The sequence below is a fragment of the Dryobates pubescens genome, chromosome 15, assembly GCF_014839835.1.
Source record: "Dryobates pubescens isolate bDryPub1 chromosome 15, bDryPub1.pri, whole genome shotgun sequence".
Taxonomy (NCBI): Eukaryota; Metazoa; Chordata; class Aves; order Piciformes; family Picidae; genus Dryobates; species Dryobates pubescens.
The window spans coordinates 9,877,327-9,896,188 of NC_071626.1; the positions used below are offsets into that span (position 1 = coordinate 9,877,327).

The window sequence follows — 18,862 nt, forward strand, 5'->3', positions numbered from 1 at the left end:
ATTACTGCTTCAATAGGGCTTCTCCAAAGCCCTCAGCTATTGTACTGTCTGTGAGCCAGCATCTCTCCCAGCCTGGAGATCTTCACAGTAGGTGCTGCTGAAAGGCAAAGCCAGTGAGTAGGACACAGGGTAGGTACCAGCTATTGCTTGACTAGAGGGCACAATGGATTTATTAGGCTAGCTCTCCATGTCTCTGCTTCACAGCCTGTGTCTCAGTGCCCCAGTTCCAGACTGATGGTGACTGAAGCCCCTGAATGGGTCACTGGATATTAGGCTTTGATTTATTTCCATTTCAGTGATTTGTAGCTGACTACATAAGCAATGTCAGATACAAACCCACTGCTGAAATCACCACCTGCCTATTCCATATCTGGGTCACTGTGGCACTTAAACCCAGGAACAAGCACCACAGCCCTGCCAGGCAAAAGCATAAGAAATGTTCTTAATGTCAAAAGAGAAGCACACAGACACAGGAGGCAGCAGGCTGCCTGCATTTAATTATCTTTGATGCTTCCTTCCCAAGGGCACTAAATTTTAACTGCCTCTCCCATGTTGATGGAGGAGACCAAAAATGGCCTATGGTGATTGCACGTCTGCCAGGGAAGAGCCTGGGGGCTGCATCCTTCACATCCTGGGATCCTTTCTTCTGTCCAAGTAACCACAAAAGCACCCCAAGGAGTGGCTCCCATGGTGACAATATTTCTCTGGTGATTTCCAGGAACTGACCACATCCCCAGACTTCTCTTTCCTGGGCCCTGACTATAGGGAGTTAACCTCACTGGATCTGGATGTCTGGTAGCTTTGACAAATCCATGGGTAGCAATGTTTGCTGAGGTTATGAGACCCCAAGGCAATGCACTGCCTTAGCTCTCTCCTGGGCATGCCTGGGCACAAATGAACCAGCTGTGCTTCGCCTGCTTGGTGAAGGAGGCCCAATAGCTCCCAATATACTCCAGAACATGGTAGAGGTTGAAGAAGACCTCAGGACCTCTTTCCTGTCTTCAGATCCCAGTGTAGCAAGAGTGAGCCTTCTCCCATACTCGAGCATCTGAGAATTGCCTGAGAGTCTCCTGCTCCCAAAGGCAATGTTCAGCAGCTGCTGGATGGCCCAGCAAACAAACAAGCAACTTCTGCAAAACATATCTGGACATCAGCCTTATTAACCATGAGTGCTGCTCTCCCCTGTGGATACAACAGCTGCCTACTGGAATAAACAGGAAACCATTTTATCCTCTGAGGAGCAAGAAAGGTGAGGAGGTCATTACTGTAAATTGTGTGTCTCTGGGCTTGGGGCATGAAGCATGAACCACAAACAAATAGGTCTTCTGCTTTTTCTCATAAAGCACAGACTCAAATGCTGGGCTTCTCCTGCTGAGCTGGTTCTGTGACCTAATGTTACTCTTTTCTCCAGTGCAAGAGACAAAAGAGCAGTGGAGAGTGGTTTCTCCACTAAGGTTTTGGAAAGCAAGTAGTATGGCATGGGGAGGCATCGAGACAACACTTCCAACCTGCTGGGTTGTGTGGATTGGTCTTGTCTTGCGTGACCACAAGTGGTTGTTTTGTGTGGTCCTGGCTTTGCTTTCTTATCAGTTGGTGATGATCGTTGTGGGGGAAATTTTGAGCCCCTTGAGGATCAATTTGGGCATTTTAGAGACTTTATTTTTCCAGCCTCTTGGAAAGCAAACCAAGATTATACCAAATGTAGGCAGACAGTGAGAACTGGCTTTTGCCCATGGAGCACTTTGCGAGGCTCCTTGGCTGGACATCCAGGGCTTGTGTCATGCAGGTGGTCAGGTGAGCTGGCAACACAAGTTTCAGTTAAACTCAAGACTGGGGAAGCTTCACTCTCTTTCTACATGATGTGTCTGTTACTGGAAGTTGCATCTGCAGCTGAATATGGCACAGTAAAACAATGCTGGTGTGGTGTGGCAGTAGTGACATTACTGTGGAAACCATGATATTTCAGTTGTTTGACTCAGGAGAAGCCAGGTGAATCAGACATGGTAGTTCCTCCGCTGAAGCAACTGTGCTGCTGAAGGATCTGGACTAAGCACCAGAAACACAGGGCTCTGCCATACATCAGTTTGAGAGAGCCATGTGGTGCAGAGAAAGCTGTTCCCCTCCTTGCGTCTTTTGCTTCTCCCCAACCCAGACCTTCACCTTTCAACTGCAGGATCCATGTGGGTAGCAAACCTCCCAGATTAGTGACAGCCTCTGCACTCCTGGTCAGAACATCAAATATCTTCTCATCACAAAACACAAATAGAAGGTACCTGATAATGTTGAATGTGAACCTTATTCTGGTGTGAGTGCCTAGGACCTGTATGCTAGATGACCTGTCAACTGTTGCTCTAAAAACCTTACAAATATCTTGAGCAGTGGGTGTTTAACTCCATAGTCCTGGTGATATACTGAAGCTCATTTTTATGATCACTTGTGACAGAGTCCACAAAGTACCAGGTGCAGTTTGAGACCTGACAGATTCCATAAAGTGAAGGATTTCCAGAAAGGAAAGATGCCTATGTAGCTATTTATAGATGTCTATTTATACTGCAGAGGTGCTGGGTGTTGATGAGCACACAGCATGTGGCCAGCTGTGGATAGACCTACTTTCCCCTCAGCCAGCATTTCATGGATACTTTGATCAAGGCAGGCAGGATAATGCTCTCCTGCTTTCATTCTAAGGGTCCAAAAGTGTGTGGTGCAAAGGGCATACAAACCACCACTGCCTGGCTTTTCTGGCCAGAGGCCGGTGTGCTTTCTGGCAAAAATGCCCACACTGGAGTCTGAGAAAAGGGGGGGGAAATGAAGCATTAGAAATGGAGTGGTAAGATGAGTTAAAAATCAAGAATAGGGAGAAGATGATGGATGACAGCTGAAGGTCAGGGGAGGAGAGGAATGGCCAGGAAGCTGCAGATGGTCCAGATGACATTCTCTGGTGCGTGTCCCTTGGTGTCCTGTTCCTAACAGGCAGCCCTGAGAGCTGATTGAGCATGTTATACCCTGATGTCCTGCCTGCCTGTCAAGCCAGCAGGCTTGAAAACAGAAGTGGGAGGCTTGTGCTGGACTCACTGCAAAGTGGCCAGGAGCTGATCACAATGTCCAAGAAGGGGAATAGGAGGGTATGACCATGCAGAGGAAAAAGAGCAGACAGGAGGCATGCAGTGAGGTGGAGGAGGAGGAAATAAATGGGGTGTTATTGCTGGGAGAGTCTTGGAGCAGAGATGTGCAGGAGGGAGGAAAGGAATGGGCAAAAAGGGACAAAGAGCTGTAGCAGCCACTTGTACCTCACAGTGTTGGGAAAGTGAGTGGGATTTTGAAGGGACCTAGCCTGGAATTAGGGGAGATGGGCTACTAGTTAAAGTTCCTAATGGACTTGAAACTCAGCATGAGATATCTCTGTCCAGCACACCCTATCACAGACACCCTGACCTGTGCCATTCCACAGGGTGATGTCATAGCAGCATCCAAAGTCTCCTTCCTGGAGACTTCTCCCTTTGTATTTTCTGGCACCATACAGAGTGCAGCACAGGGATTTCTTTGCTTCTTTGCTTTGGCTCTCAGCTTGGCAAGGGCTGGAGGGGCCCTAGAACACATTGATGTTATTTATATCAGCAGGTAGAATCTACTACTGACATTAGGATACTGTTGTGCCAGAAACTACACGAAATCATGGTAAGAGGGGGTTTGTGCTTCAAAAACTTTATTACCCAGGACAGGCAAGGAGATAAATGTGCTTGCTCAACTGTCCCAGTAAGTCAGTAGCAGAAAGGGGGAAGGAGCCTCGGCTTCCTTTGTCTGAGGTCAGTGCTTGGTGGACCAGCTCAGATCTTTTCCCACATTGCCCAGATCAGCATATACTACTTGCCAGTGTTTATCTCACATCCTTGAGCAATCTGGATTCTGCAGTTTGGTTTTGTTTTATTTTATGGAGGAAGTGACACTCACAACACGTTCAGAGGTTATGTTGCTGCATTGCAACAGTGCTCATCCTACACGGAGATGGAAGAGATCCAAGCGGTGCAGATGTGATGACTCAGCTTTGCTGGATTTCCCCGTACTACAACTCCACTGACACTTCCACAGAGATACTCTGGTGAGCTTGGTGTATGAGAAAAAGGACTCAAACCTAGTGAAGTTGTCCAGAGTTAAGACATCCATAGCAAGCGAGCCTTCATCAAATCCTTTCTCCAATCCATCAGAGCAGTATGCAGGGAAGGAAAGACACTGCACATCTCCCCACTCTGAGATGCCTATGATGCAAAAATACCTGCTCAGTCTATTTACCCTGACCTCCTTCTGTACTCAACAGAGAGAAAACAAATGCAATTATGGCACAGCTTCTCTGGTTTCTTTTAAACATTTACATTGGGTAAAACAACTTGGTGTCTGGAAGTGCTGACTCCCTTGCACTGAAACAGAGCACATCTTGTCCAGGCACAGCACCTGATGCCTGGTCAGATGAATCCAAACCCAGCCCTCCCATAGAGAACCAGAAAAGCTGGCAAGGCACAGGATCTCTTTGGGGTAAGAACCTCCCCTCACACAGATTAACACATTTTATGCAGAATTGCATGTAACCTGCAAGTTCTTCAGGGGCAAGCTGTGGTTAGCTCCTCCACCAGTCCAAGCTTTGAATCAGAGGCACCTGAGCATCCTTGTTTTGGGGTGGTTGCACTACAGCTGTAGTTCCCAGAGAGACAAACCAAGGGGCCTCGTGTGTCAGTGACACAGCACTGAGGTAAGGAATGGACAAGGCCATGTCAATAGGCTTGGTAAGGGAATGCTGCACTGCTCAGATGTGAAGTGGCTCATTCTAGCTGTTTTACTCTCTCTGTTAGCACTGGATTCAGAACACCTAGGCAGGGAATTTGTCCAAAGTCTCGGCATCCCAGAACCTCAGGGATGACCAATAAAAGACACCTTCACCAGGAGGCTGACTAATCCATTATCAAGTAGCTATCATTTGAGGAAAAATCTGGTCTTCTTCACCAGGAGTCCTTTGTCAAGCAGATATGGCCATGGATCGACCCGAGATCTGCTATTCCTCACGACATTTCCATCTGCAGTGCAGCGTTCAAAACAAGCCGTTACTAGTCGATGATCTCAAGTTCAAAGATAACACCAGCTCCACCTGCCCCAGCTCCACTTCTTGTGACAGAGCTGCATATCATTAATTGCTAAACAGCATTGTTTCAAGCTCTACGTACGCTTACATAACCACGTGCCATATAATCAACACACTACATAGCACGAAGAGATCAATCATCCCGATCCACGTCACAGAAATATACCTCTGCTCCCTATCATATCATGAAAACAACCCCCCCCAAAAAAAAGAAATATCAAAAAGAATTTCCAACCTCCACACCTGCCAACGCCCAGCATAGCTTGATGTACCTTGAGATGTTGGCTCTTTTAAAACCTGAGCTTCACATGACCATCACGTCAGCAGCTGAAATCCAGCCAGGAGCAAAGAGCACAGATTATGAGGAAAGGCTTAGGGAATGTTTTCAGATAGAGGTAAAGGGGAAAAAAGGAAAAGGGGGAAGAAAAAAGGAAAAGGGGGGGGGGGAAGGAAAAAGGGAAGAAAAGGAAAAGGGGGGGGAAGAGAAAAGGGGGGGAAGAAAAAGGGGAAAAAAGGAAATGGGAAAAAAACGGGGGGGGGGAAGGAAAAAAATAAAAGGGGGGGAAGGGGAGGGGAAGAAAACGGGAAAAAAAGAAAAAAGGGGAAATAAAAAGGAGGGGGAAGAAAAAGGAGGGGGAAGAAAAAGGGGAAAAAGAGGGAAGAAAAGGAAAAGAGGAAAAGAGAAAAAGGGAAAAGTAAGGAAAAAAATCCCAATCCAACCAGACAAAAAAGGAGATGGAGCCCTTTGTACTGCGTTCCTCTCCCTCATCTCCTTCCCAGGACACTTTCCTCATCCAGCCCCGCTCCATTGTTGAGTGATCTTTCCAAGCCTGAGAATGGAGGCCTCTTCCAGAGGCAGCTCTAACAGCAGGCTGTGGGTACCAGTCCCATACTCACCTCTTTGTTTGCTTTGCTCTTGCTGCACCTCTGGAAGGACCATAGACAGGCACTGCCTACATCTCTAAACCAAGGGCAGGGTAGATGAGAGACATGTACAATGTGTTACCAGAGTGCTGCATGGGCTACAGCACCTGGCAGGAGCACCATGCTGCTGCTTCAGGGCCATGTTGACCCTGCTCTAATGGGCCACCTCCTGATGCTGCAGTATATGAAGTGTTTGAGCAAGGGCACAGAAGCCTGCTAGGAGGTGGGATGCTTTCAAACAGGCACTGGTAGTTCTGGAAACTTCAGTCTCCAGCTGAGGATGCAACTCTGTTATTCCAGCATTCACTTATTCCTCCTCCATGAAGCTGACCCTCTTCATAGAGCTGTAGCTTCGGGTAGCTTCTTAGTCCACCCTGCCTCCCAGACAAGGAACAGTGAAGGGAAGGGTGGGGTCTTTTATTTTTAAAAGAGACTAGAAGGGTGCCCACTTTTACCCCAGCAAAAGTGCTGTGAGATGCTTGGCACCTGCTTCTCCCCCCTCCAACCCTCCACAAGTGTCAGCCATCCATGAAACAGAAGAATAAGATGTGTTTCTCCAATCTGTAGCTAGTCTCACCAGGGCCACTGCTACACCGTTGGGTCCAGACAGACTCTCAACCCCATAACCACTTCCAGCCACGGCAGGAGTGCATTGTGTGCCTCTCAGAACACCCACACAGGGTTGCAATGGAGAACAGGAGGCTGTCAAACCCCCACAGGGGTTGCAGCAAAGGCCAGCCCTTGTGTTACAGCTGCCAGGCTTGGAGCACCCAGCACCTCATCACACCGAAGGGACCTCCTCATTTCCCAACTCAGAGGCAGCACTGTGTGCAGCGCCACAGCTCAGCATCCTCGAGGCTCTGGTACCCTCTGCTGGCCCTGAACGTTTCTTTTTCTAATGAAGTCTCTCCTGGGGTGTGCTTTCATTCTGAAGGTCACTTGCAGACTTGGCAGCAGCTATGCTTGCCTGCCATGGCCAACGCTGCCCTGTCTTCAGACTCCCCTCCCAATTACTCTTGCACAACCAAGCTGCCAAGGGCAGGGACCTTCCCACACCTCACATCTTTGTGAAGACACTTGAGAGGACCAATACTAGTTTGCTAGAAATGCCAGAAACCTGCAGGTTGACAAGTGAGAGGTCATACAGCAAATGCAGATGGGTGAGTGGCTGTACACATGTATGCTGGAGCAGAAAGCCCAGGGGAGGCTTGGGGTGAGTGGGAATCCCTCCCCCTGGCTGCCAGTACACAAAGTGGCAGAGGTATGAGGAGAGCATAAAGCTCTTTGACATCAACTGAGGCAAGTAGGGGACTGGCCCTGCCCCTGCCTCCAGCAAGGCTGTCACACAGCCCTTCGCACCACAGGGTAAAGCGTTTGCCTGCTGCAGCAGGAAAAGGGGAGGGATGGGCAAAGAGCAGCTTAGAAGCAGGGAACCCCAGGTCATTTCCTGCACTGCTGCTGGCAAGATGGGAAAGAGGGCAGCAGCCTACATGCAGTGGTTAGGTAAAGTAATGGCTGAGCACAAACAGGATTTATGCCTTAACAGACAGATCAAACCCCAAGCAAGAAATGAGTTTCTGCTTTCAGGGCTGCTGGTGCTGCCCCCATGGCTGTGTCCTACCTCAAGTCTCCAGGCTGGGTGTTGGGCAGTGGGTAACACAGGGCAAGCAGAAGGGATGCCTTTCCACTCCTGCACCAACTCCAAAGGAAGGAGATACATCCCCTTTGTACCCCTGGGCAGCCAAAGATCCTGGGCTTGCACTATCAGTTTTTATTTTAATACAAACTAAAAGCTTTTGGAACTCAGAAACATCAAAGTGGCAGAGGATCAGAGCACCCCAGGGCAATCCTGGGCACCCCAAAGCATGGTTCAAGAGGGAGGCCCTGAGCTGTTTGGCTCCCCAAGGAAAGTCTCCCAGGAGCAGGCTCTGCCCCCAGGGGGCACACGAGCCCATGTCAGGTGGTAGCAGGCCCCTCCTCACGTGTAGGACAGGGAGGTCACTTGATGCGGTAGAGGACTTTGCGTTGCATGCGGTGCTGGATCTCCCCTCGCCGCATCATCAGTTGCAGCACCTTGTAGATGGCATGTTCTGGGTATTTCTGGAAACAGAAGAGCAGAGGGAAGTGAGTCAGCAGGGAACAGCTCACCAGAGCCCAGGAGAACCTGCAAGCTTTGCTAAAGCCTGGCGCTCTCTGGAGGGAGGGAGCCTGGCAGCTCCTTTTCCCTTTCATAATTTCAGCCTGAGTGCAGCCAGTCTCCCAAGTCAAACGGTTCTGGTTTCAAGGGTAGGGACCCAACATACCAGAGCAGCCCCAAAACTCAGTGTTTTTACAGAAAAATGAGTTCTTCCTCTCAAAATCTGCAATGGCACACTCCTCCCAGCTTCAAAAGCCGTTATGACCAAAATGGCCTCCAGCCTCCTCTTGGGGAATGGGTTTCACCACCTGAGCAGCAGCCTGGGGCCCCTGCTGACACAGCCCGATCCTCCCCAGGGACCCAGGCCCACCTGGCGAATGAAGTCCTGGATGATGCTGTGCTCCGACACCTGGGAGCCGATGGCGAAGCGGCGCTTCAGCTGCTTCTCAATGCGGGACAGCATCTCCTGGTCCTCCTGCGTCGTGAAGCCTTCTGCCCCTGCAGGGAGAGGCTGGATGAGTGCAGTGCCACCCAGATGAAAGCCACAGTGCCCACCTCCTGTGTCTCCCACTACACCTGCAGCAAACCTCATGAACCTAGGAACCCATGAGCAAATCCAACATTAAAGCTTGTGTAGCTCGAAAGACACAGCTGGATGCAGACTGACTGCTGGAGCTTCCTTCAAATCCTCTGCACCACACTGCCTCCCAAGGAAACATTGTCTCCACCCCCGTAAGGAAAGATGCTGGGGAATAAACAGTTTGGGAAACTGCTTCCAGCACTCTGCCTTTGGGACCACAAGAGGTCAGACTGCCATCCCTCGGCCAGCACAGGTAGAGACCCTTGGCGTCATTTGTTGCTGCCTTCACTGTGACCCACAGCCCCACGGCTATGATGGCTCCTTACTGTTACAGGCATTGCTTTGCCTTTGCTCAGAAAGCAGGCCCACCCCTGGCCTCTGCCAGACTGCTCCTGGGATGGGAGCTTGTCTCTCCTTGCCCCAAGCAGTCAGGCCTAGAATATCCCTCCTGTCCCCAGCATAGAGCATCACCCTCTCACCTGAAAGGTTGCCTGACATAGCTGCATCAAGTGTGGACACCTGGAAGAGCCGCAAGGCCTCCTCAACATCTGCCTCAGAGGCAAAGGGCTGAAGCCTCATCTTCGCCAGGGACTCAGCAATACGCACAATGGCCTCCAGCTGCCTGTGGCCAAAGGAGATGTTTCCTGCTTTTTACAGTGGCTCCAAGAGGTCTTCTTGCTTCCCCTTAACCCCTGTCACCCCCACCTACCCCATTCTCCTACCCCACTCCAGGCACTTCTTCACTGCCCCTGTGGCACCTTCGGTGTTTTTCCTTTTGACAAAGGGGTCTCCCAAACACTGGCATGCCACTAACTACCTTCCTGGGCTACCCCAGGTGACTACCAGCAATGGGATGAACTTCAGTAAGGCCAAATGCCAGGTGCTGCACTTGGGTCACAACAACCCCAAGCAACACTACAGGCTTGGAGAAGTATGGCTGGAAAGCTGTCTGGCTAAAAGAGACTTGGGGGTTCTAATCAACAGGCAACTGAATATGAGCAAGCATGAGTGTGCCCAAGTGGCTAAGAAAGCCAGTGGCATCCTGGCTTGCATCAAAAATGCTGTGTCCAGCAGGAATAGGGAGGTGATCATCCCCTTGTACTCAGCTCTGGCAAGGCCACACCTCCAGTATTGTGTCCAGTTTGGGGCACCTCGGTATAGGAGAGATATGAAGGTGCTGGAGCCAGTGCAGAAGAAAGCTGGAGAAGGGCATGGAAAATAAGTCTTATGAAGAGTGACTGAAGGAGCTGGAGCTGTATAGTTTGGAAAAGAGGAGGCTGAGGGCAGACCTCAGTGCTGTATACAACTCCCTGAAATGACATTGTGGAGAGGCAGGTGCTGGTCTCTTCTCACAGGTAATTAGTGAGGGAACAAGAGGGAATGGCCTCAAGCTATGACTGGGTAGGTTTAGACTGGACATTAGGAAAAAAAATTTTCCCAGCACGAGTGGCCAGGCCTTGGAATGTGCTGCCAGGGAGGTGGGCGAGTCACCAGCCCTGGATGTGTTTAAAGGTGGTTTGGATGTGGTGCTTGGGCATATGGTTTAGGGGTGAACCTTGTAGAGTAGGGTTCTGGGTTGGACCCTGAGGGTCTTTTCCAAGCTGAATGTTGCTGTGACTGTGTGAGCTTCTCACCGGACGGTGATGGGGATGCTGGAGCGGCGGTCGCTGTCCTGCTCTTGCTGGCGAGTGCCGCTCCGCATCAGGATGTAGCGGTGCTTCAGCTTCTCTGCCGCGGCCGCCGACAGCCGAGGGCCACACTTCCTGCAACACAAGACAGGAGCTGCAGGCACTGCCACCAAGGAGAGTACCACGGGCAGAAGGATCCCTGCGTGCCCCTCGCTTCCTCGGGCTACACTGCCCACTATTGTGAGCTGCTCTGGCTGGCCTTTCTTCAAGGCAGGACTCTAAAAAAGGTCACCCAGAGCACTTGCAAACGCCAGCTGCACAGTTTGCTTCCCAGCACTGCCTCCCACCGTGCAGCCCACATGCTGCTAAAACGTCATGCCTGGGATTCTGTGATTCTCTCACTCACGTCCGACAGAAGGAGATGAGCTTCTTCAGCTTGTTCAGCTCGATCTCGCCCTCCACAGCCTGGGTCTGCGTCAAGGCGCTCACGTGTAAGGACATCACGTGCTTGGCCAGCGTCTAGGAGAGCAGAGGGCAGTCAGGCAGCTGGAAACCCCATCGCCTCCCCCTCAGGAAAACAGGGCGCTACAAGTTCCAGCTACACCCCTGTGCCCCAACTGACCATGTCCCGCTCCTCGTTGTGCTCATCCTTGACAATGAAGATCATGTCAAACCGGGACAGGATGGTGGGCATGAAGTCAATGTTCTCCTCGCCCTTGGTCTCATCCCAACGCCCAAAGACAGAGTTGGCAGCTGCCAACACAGAGCAGCGGGAATTGAGTGTGGTTGTGATTCCTGCCTGCAGGGGGAAGGAGAAACAGGGGGTCACGACCTGCTCCAAGTCACCACAGGGCTAGTAGGCTATTAATTCCTAGTGAAAGGTCCAAAGCAGATTGCAAGGACTCATCCTCTATTACTTGCATTTGAATAAAATCCCTTAAGTAGCATCCATCTGCTCTGTAATGGTTCCACAAAGAGGAGCACGAGCTACACGGGGCTGGACCCACATGTCCCTCTAGAGAAAGACTGGCTTCAGCTGAGACACCAGCACTGAGCAACTCCATTTAAAACCTCGTGTCAAGGGCAAGGACACACAAGACCCCACTCCATGTTTGCAATCTGAGCCAGAAACTGGGCTGTCAGGGGTGAGTCCCTATAGGCAGACCCAAGGGCAAAGCACGGGTTTGCAGGTAGCAGAGCAAAAAGGAACAGCAACAAAACATCATGGTGCATGCTCTGTTACCAGACTGAGGGGCTAGCCAAGGTGACCAGGAGGAAGCAGAGGTGCTACCAAAGGGAAATTAAGAGAAACTGATTTGAGAGAAGACCTGGCACCAGGATGTTACAGTTTCTGTAGATCTTCTGAGGGAGTGGAAAGCAGTGGGATGGAAGAAAAAGGAGTGACATCAGACTGTGACACAAGGACATCAGCCGAACTATGAAATCTAGAGGAGCAGAGGATAGAGAGAACAGAGGGAGCTTGTTTCAGTCCTGCTGAAGTTCAGTCTGCCTGGAGAACACAACTCAAAACCTGCAGGCAGAGCTGACCTGTCTCAGATCAAAGAAACCAGTAACCATTAAGACCGCTGCCTAGACTCTAAAATGGGCATCTCTGGCAAAAGATCAGCATTTGGCTCTCAGGGAAACCCAGTGGCAAGTCAGGCTCCTACCACAGCATGACTTGTGCCAGCAGCTCACCTTAGCAATGGAGATGGTCTGCTGCTCCATGGCCTCATGAATGGCCACACGGTCATCCTCTCGCATCTTGTCATCCATGGTGGGACAAATGAGGTAAGGAGGTAAAAAAAAATTCATCAGTCCCCTCTGCTGGACCTCAGCTGCACACCCACTGATGCTGACCCCCTAGGTAAAACTCTGTGAGGATGTCTGCACAAGTTGACAGAATGTAACCAAAATTTCCCTGTAGTCCCATCCCCAACCTTCCCCAAAAGAAAATGAGGCAGTCTCAGGACAGTCACGCTTTCTCCTGCAGCTCTGGGCTCTCCCAGGAGAGACTGGCAGCCCAAGGGGTCCCTTCCCTGCTACCACACAGGCAGCTCCCCAGGTACCTTGTCAAACTCATCGATGCACACCACTCCCCCATCTGCCAGCACCATGGCTCCTCCCTCCATGAAGAAACTCCTGGAGGCAGGGTCGCGGATCACCGAAGCTGTCAAGCCAGCAGCACTGCTGCCTTTCCCTGAGGTGTACACCTAGAAGCATGTGGGACAAGAAAGGGGACAGCATGTCAGTCACCACAGGTCTCAGGAGCCCACTGCTCCAGCTTGAGGACAAAGCACTCCCAGCACTGAGTCCAGAGCTGCTGGAGGAAACACAAAGGTCTCCAGGAAAAGCCCTCAGTACATGCCAAAAGAAGATTTGCCAGGTACAGAGCAAGACTGCCTAGTCCCAAGCCTTAGGCTGGCAGCTGTGGCACACCAGAGGGCTTGCAGACAAATACAGGCATTAAGTACAGAACAGGGAGTGAGTCACTCTTTGATGGGCTGCTGCATTAGCTTTGTTTCCCCCCATCCCCCCAAGGGAACAACATGGTCAGAGGCTGTTTTAATATAGAGACTACAAGAAAACACAGTTGAAAACATAGTTTCGTGCCTTGGCTCAGCCTGGAGGTCTGTGCCTGAGACACAGTCAGCTTCATTTGTCCTGAGCAGCTCAGCCTCTCTGCTGATCAAGTCTCAACAATACACAGCAGCACCAAACACCGCTTTGGACATCTGCAAATACCCTGGCTCCTATCATAACGAAAGGCATTACCTGCTTCCCCTTCCCTCCCTTGGTCTCTGTCCTGCATCCCACCTCCTCCAGGCTAGCACTAGAAATGGCAGTTTGCACCTCTCCCAGCCAGTACAGCTGGGGATTCAGGAGCAGGTATCTGCTGAAACCAGTCTGGTCTTTGGTGCTATGCAAGGAGCAGAAGGAAGAAATGAACTACACTACAAGCAGGCCCCTTAAGCCACCTACCCCAATGGGAGAACACCTCTCAACAAACTTCAGCAGCTGGGATTTGGCTGTGCCAGGGTCACCCAACATCAGTAAGTTGATGTCTCCTCTGCGGGTCAGCCCATCCGGGAGCCTGGATTGACAGGGTGGGAAGAAAAGAGGGAGGAGAGATGGTGAGACCTGATTTTGGTAACAAAGCACTGCTGACAGCAGACAGGCATCTGGCAGCACTGCCTGAAGACTGTACGAGGGCTTTGTGCCATGAATGACACTGCTGACACCACGGACTCTCCACCAGGCTGACTTCTCCCCACCTCTTGCGAGAGCCTCCAAACAAGAGGCAGGCAATGGCCTTCTTGATGTCAGTGCTGCCATAAATGGAGGGCGCGATGCTCTTGGAGATGGTGTCGCAGATGTTGGGCATGGCAGCGAGGCGACGAAGCTCCTCCTCTTCTTGAGGGGTCACGGAGCCAGCGAAGCTGTGTCCTGTACAGGGGTGAAGATAAAACATCCATTTGTTCACTGTTGAATCAACATAACACAACTGCCCCTGCTACCACCAAAATCTCTCCTTGAACATCAAGCCAGCGAGTGGGCAGGGCGGGTGTTTGCTATCCCAGCAAGGTAGGCTGTGTCCCTAGAGGCTGAGAGACCAAAGCAAAGGTCTTGGCCAAAGTAGCTTTGGAGGAACGAGGGAGAATTACAGTCAGGATCATGTTTTAAATACATAGCTCAATTTTAACTATTGACTTCAGCCCAGATCCTCAGGGATGGCTTAGCAGAATGCCACTTAGATCAAAAAGATAAACACACTTACATACCCTGGAGGACTCAGGCTGAAGCTTGCTTATTTAATACCCCTGAGAAAAAGTCATGCAGGACACAACTACAGAGCATCCAGGACAAGTTGGACTCCTGGACTGGCTTGAACCTTCTGCTACATAAGCAGCAGAGAACAACTCAGACTGTGATTTCTTACAGTCTTCATCAAGGGAACACCTTGTTCAGGAAGGGGAAATTCCCAATGCCAGGCTACCAACGCACAGCACATGGGCATCAAAAGCAGACCTCACCTGAGCCCTCTGTGTCCACCTGAATTCCCACCACGCGGATGTAAGCACTTCGGATGCCCACGCCCACATTGTCACGTCGTCTGGTCTTGCTCTGGGCAGACTTCTTGATGGAGTAGATGCCCATGATAGTGACTTTGTTCCCTGGGACAACTTTGTCACACAGGTACCTAAGAGGAAGAAGGGGAAAGCAGAGGATGGTGGGAAGGGAAAGGATAGCACCGGAACACCTGCTTGCCCTGAGGGTAAGGGCAGGGAGACTATACAGATACCTGTCGCAGTACAACTGCATGTGCCGAGGCATCTCCCCGTGTGGTACAGCATCTGGGGCCTCCTGCAGCTTCAGGATCTGGAAGTCCACACACTTGCACTTATCTGGTATGATGAAATAGGGGTCCAGTGGGCATCTTGGGCGGCCAGCTTGTTCCCTGCACAGAAAAATCAATCAGGGAGCAGTACTGGTACTCAGGAGCCATCCCTGGGGCCCTCCTGTAGAGAGGACAGAGGTGACAAAGTCCAGAGCAGCTACTCCTCCAAACAGTGCTGAGCAGATGAGAAGGTCAATCACACAGGGCCAAAAAGAAAGGTTTACCAAGTCTTCTGTCTTGTCTTCAACAGCTGCTAAAGGCAGACCTGAGAACAAGCCCCAGACAGGGTGATACTTGCCTGAATACCCTGCCTCTCCCCTCTCCCCTGCTAGCTAAAAGCCAGGAGGAAGGCAATTCATTAATTACACAGAAGGTAACAGTACAGACATGGCAGAGCATTTTTCTTTATAACCTTGTGCACAAAGCAAATGTTAAGTGGTTACTTGTGAGAAAGCAATTAGCAATGTGACAAGGCTGTCATCAACCTCCTGGTCTCTTGAGACATATCTGCCTTGTTAGACTACAAGCTCTCTGAGACAAGGAGCACCTCCACCTCCTGCTGCTGTCTTAGTACATCACTACTGATGCCTAACTCCATGCAGACAGGGATTCTGGGGAGGTTAACAAGAGAGTGCAGATGCACTCGTACAGTCAAGGATCAGTAGCCAGGTGCTGTACAGACCACATGTAAGAATGACCCCTGTCCCAAAGACCTCTCAAACTGCATTAGAGTTAAGGAGCAGAAAATAAACACTGTTAATCACAAGCCACCTGGATCAGTTGGTGTGAGGGTCGCAGCACAGTGCACCCTAACTCTCACCATGCACATGGGCAGCAAGAGCTGTAAAGCCTGACTGGAAAGTCAGTAGCAAAGCTTCCCCACAGAAGGTAAGAGAAACAGCCCCAGGGCAGATGGAACATAGAAACAAGAAGTTTGTTTGAAAAAGGTAACAACTTAACAAAAGTTAGGACAGCAGCGTAAGCTGGCATCATGGAGGTAGGAATGAACCTCTAGGCACAACAGGTGAAGCACTCTGTAGATGTAACGAACTCCCTGGACGTGGCTGCTCAACCCTGCCCTCAGCACTGATCCTGCAGCACCATAACCACGGGGACTACAGACAGATGAAGCTAAAGCCTGCCAGCCATGGGTGCAGGCACATACAAGGGCAAAACAAAAGGAGGAGGCAAAGAGCTGTGCAGATGCTTTTGCCTTGTTCAACAGGGCATTGACTCTATGCAGCATGATAGAGGGAGAGCAGAAGGAGGGGACACAGCCCCTTTTCCACCACCAGCCTGCAGCATACATGCCTATGTCAGTCCTTACGTGTTGCACTTCCTGGGGAGAGCATAGCCCTCCAGGCCCGGGCGCACCGCGATGTTGTTGATGGTGTTACGGCAGCTGCGGCACTGGATGGCTATTCTGGTGGCTTTGGCCCTCACTGGGGTTGCTGCAATTACAATCCCGGGGATCTTCACAAGGTGGGACATCTGGTCAGACTGAAAGGGAAAAGGTGAAGGAAAGGTGAGCAGGTGATCACTGGAGGATGGATGGGAAACTAAAGAGTTTAAAAAAACACAGCCCTTCCTTAGCTAAGTTTTCCACATTCATGGGACTAAGGTACCCGAACAAAAAGCCTGCACAATGTCACTCTTCTACTCTATAGTAGTAGAGGAACATTGCATGACTTAAGCCATGCCAGTTTCAAAGCAAGGGAGAAAAGGGGGAAACACTATGCAGAACGTGACTAATAGCAATCATGTTCCCACAGCAGAAACCAGCAGTACATCTTTTGCAGTCAGATTTAAGCTGCAGAGTATCTCTGCTTGTAAATTAGTGTACAACTCACATCCTGAACTATGCAATCAAGCAGCAGAAGCATCCCTGCAATCACAGCCACACAGAAACAAGTCCTGACACCTGCTGTTCAGTGCAGTAGCTGTTTCCCCTCACCTTCAGGCTGCGGATGTTGGCTGCGTTGGCATCTGATCTCAGCATCACCTGGATGTCTTGCAGAGTTTCCTCCCCTGAAGGACGAGGACGGGTGACCTCATCTGCAACTTCTTTTGCTGCTTCTTCCAGCTACAAAAGGAACAACTAGGCTATTATGAGATTATTACAATATATTGCTCTCATGACATGATATTGGTGTGCCAGGTTGCTAGCCTCCTCCATCCTTACCAGCTGCAAGTGCTCTGCTGGCTGCTTGTACAGATAGTCAGCGAGATCTTCATCAAAGCTGGCCAAGTCTTCCATCTCCACCTCCACCCAGTACTGACTCCGATTATAGTGCCGCTTAAGCTCATCCCTGGAAAGGATGCAAGAGGTAAAGGTTTGCAGGGCAGAGCACCAGTCACTCATGATGACCTTATGACACAGGGGGCAGAGAAGGCAGGCTCTGCAAGAAGTCCTTAGTTTGGAAAGCAAAACGAGAAAAATCAGGAGAGTGCCATGAGAAGTGTAGGGGGACCTGGGCAAATCTTTCACCCAAACCCACTCCAAAATGTGGGCATACATCTAGGGACATCAGTGCTTTCAATGATAGTGCAAAGCACAGCACTAATTGCTGGCTAAGTACACACCAGACAGGCAATTAGAAAAATTCTATGCAGAACAATACCAAAAACATAACTCCAAAAAGAGAAGTAACAGTGTAATAGCCAGGGTACATGAAATTCAGAGATGAAAGGTGAAAGACTGTCCCGGTCCTTGCATGACAGATCTGTATATCCTCTTACAATTTTGTTTTCAAACACTCACAGGCAAAGGGATTACCAAGGGACCTTCACAGCCACAGAAAGCAACAAAGGCAGTGAGTGCTGCACTGATTTTAATGGGGACAAACAAAACTCAAGACCAGAAAGCACTGGAATCTTAAGACAAACCTTGAATTTCAGAACTAGGTGCAAGCTTGGCAGTTCAGATCCCTTTATTGCTACCACTGCCAATGGTTGGTTGCCTAAAAAAATTGAGGGAACACCAGACCTCAGTTTTCCTGGAAACAATGATACTACTTATACTGACAGAGAGCTTTCTAGGGTCTATGGGAAAAGCTGAGGTGCTATAGTGTATCTGGCACGTGCATAGCAGGAGGGAGTTAAGAGATGATCGGACGTGCAGATCAGAGTGGGTAAGGCACAGGAGAAGGGGTCACAACAGCACCTGTATTTGAAGGTGAATCCCGTCCGGTCCGTGCCAACCCGGTACTGCCGCAGAAACTCCTTGAACCGCTTCTGCAGCTGTGACTTCCGAACCTGCCCCTCATCCACCGGCGTATCGCCTCCGAAACTGTCGCTGTAGAAGATGCCGGGGTCGTCAAAGCCGGACATGATGATCGATGCTCACCTGCGTAGGGCCGAGAGCGCACGGTCAGGCCCAACTACCTCCTTCTCCCCCACACCAAATGCTTTCTGGGACGCTGCCTCCCCCTTCCGCTCCCCCCACATTCCTAGCTGCACTAACCCCACGCACCGCCCGCATCCTCCTCCCACAACCCCAATGCCGCGCGGGATCCCCCATGCCAAAAGCCTCAGGCGTGACGTCCCGCACCAGTCCCGCTCCGCACCTCGCTGGCCCCGGGAAGCCGCCGCCAACTTTTTCGCGGCAAAAGCAGCGCGGCGGAAACCAAACTGCGGCGCGGGGAGTGCCGCCGCCGATACGGCAGCGCCCTCCGATTGGCCCGTCTGCAGTGCGCCGCCGCGGATTGGGGGCCCGCTGCCCTCGCCTCTGCCGCCGATTGGCCGAGGAGCTCCGCCCTCTGCCTGCCGGGCGCAGTTTGGCGCGAAACCTGGAGGAGAAGAGCAAGGGGAGGCGAAATGGCGGGCGAGCGGGCGGAGCCATCGTAGCGAGGAGGGGAGGGGGGAACGGGAGAAACCATTGCGGGCAGCAGGGACGCGGTGGGAGAAGCGTGGCTGCTGCAGGCCGGGAGGGAGGCAAAAATGTTAACTCACCGAGACAAAAAGTAGTATTGCTGTAGGAGCAGCTGGAGACTGTCCTTGTGGGGCTTGATGGTGTCGAGGGGCCTGAGCAGTTTCTTACTTGCTTCTCATTAAAGGTCCAGCTTCT

General features: G+C 51.0%; 1 protein-coding gene across 1 annotated transcript; it reads right to left on the reverse strand.

Moving 5' to 3' along the window:
• Positions 1–7,853: 7,853 nt before the first annotated feature.
• MCM5 (minichromosome maintenance complex component 5) lies at positions 7,854–18,279 on the reverse strand. The gene is made up of 16 exons (XM_009902533.2): positions 17,960–18,279; positions 16,979–17,105; positions 16,751–16,879; positions 16,124–16,296; positions 14,701–14,856; positions 14,432–14,598; positions 13,673–13,844; positions 13,380–13,491; positions 12,467–12,610; positions 12,096–12,161; positions 11,020–11,196; positions 10,804–10,916; positions 10,404–10,532; positions 9,249–9,391; positions 8,560–8,687; positions 7,854–8,152 (listed from the first exon to the last, which is right to left on the reverse strand). Exons 1-16 carry the CDS (start codon positions 18,124–18,126, stop codon positions 8,051–8,053), a joined length of 2,205 nt encoding a protein of 734 aa, XP_009900835.2. The 5' UTR covers positions 18,127–18,279; the 3' UTR covers positions 7,854–8,050.
• Between the last annotated feature and the right edge of the window lie 583 nt (positions 18,280–18,862).

What these genes read in the sequence shown, in the direction of transcription:
- MCM5 (XM_009902533.2), bottom strand. Translation starts at nt 18,126, where the DNA reads ATGTCCGGCTTTGACGACCCCGGCATCTTCTACAGCGACAGTTTCGGA. An exon ending in GCATCGATGAGTTTGACAAG is followed by an intron (nt 12,162 to 12,466) that starts GTACCTGGGGAG and finishes ATGGATGACAAG; the next exon opens with ATGCGAGAGGATGACCGTGT. An exon ending in AGACCATCTCCATTGCTAAG is followed by an intron (nt 11,197 to 12,095) that starts GTGAGCTGCTGG and finishes TTCCCCCTGCAG; the next exon opens with GCAGGAATCACAACCACACT.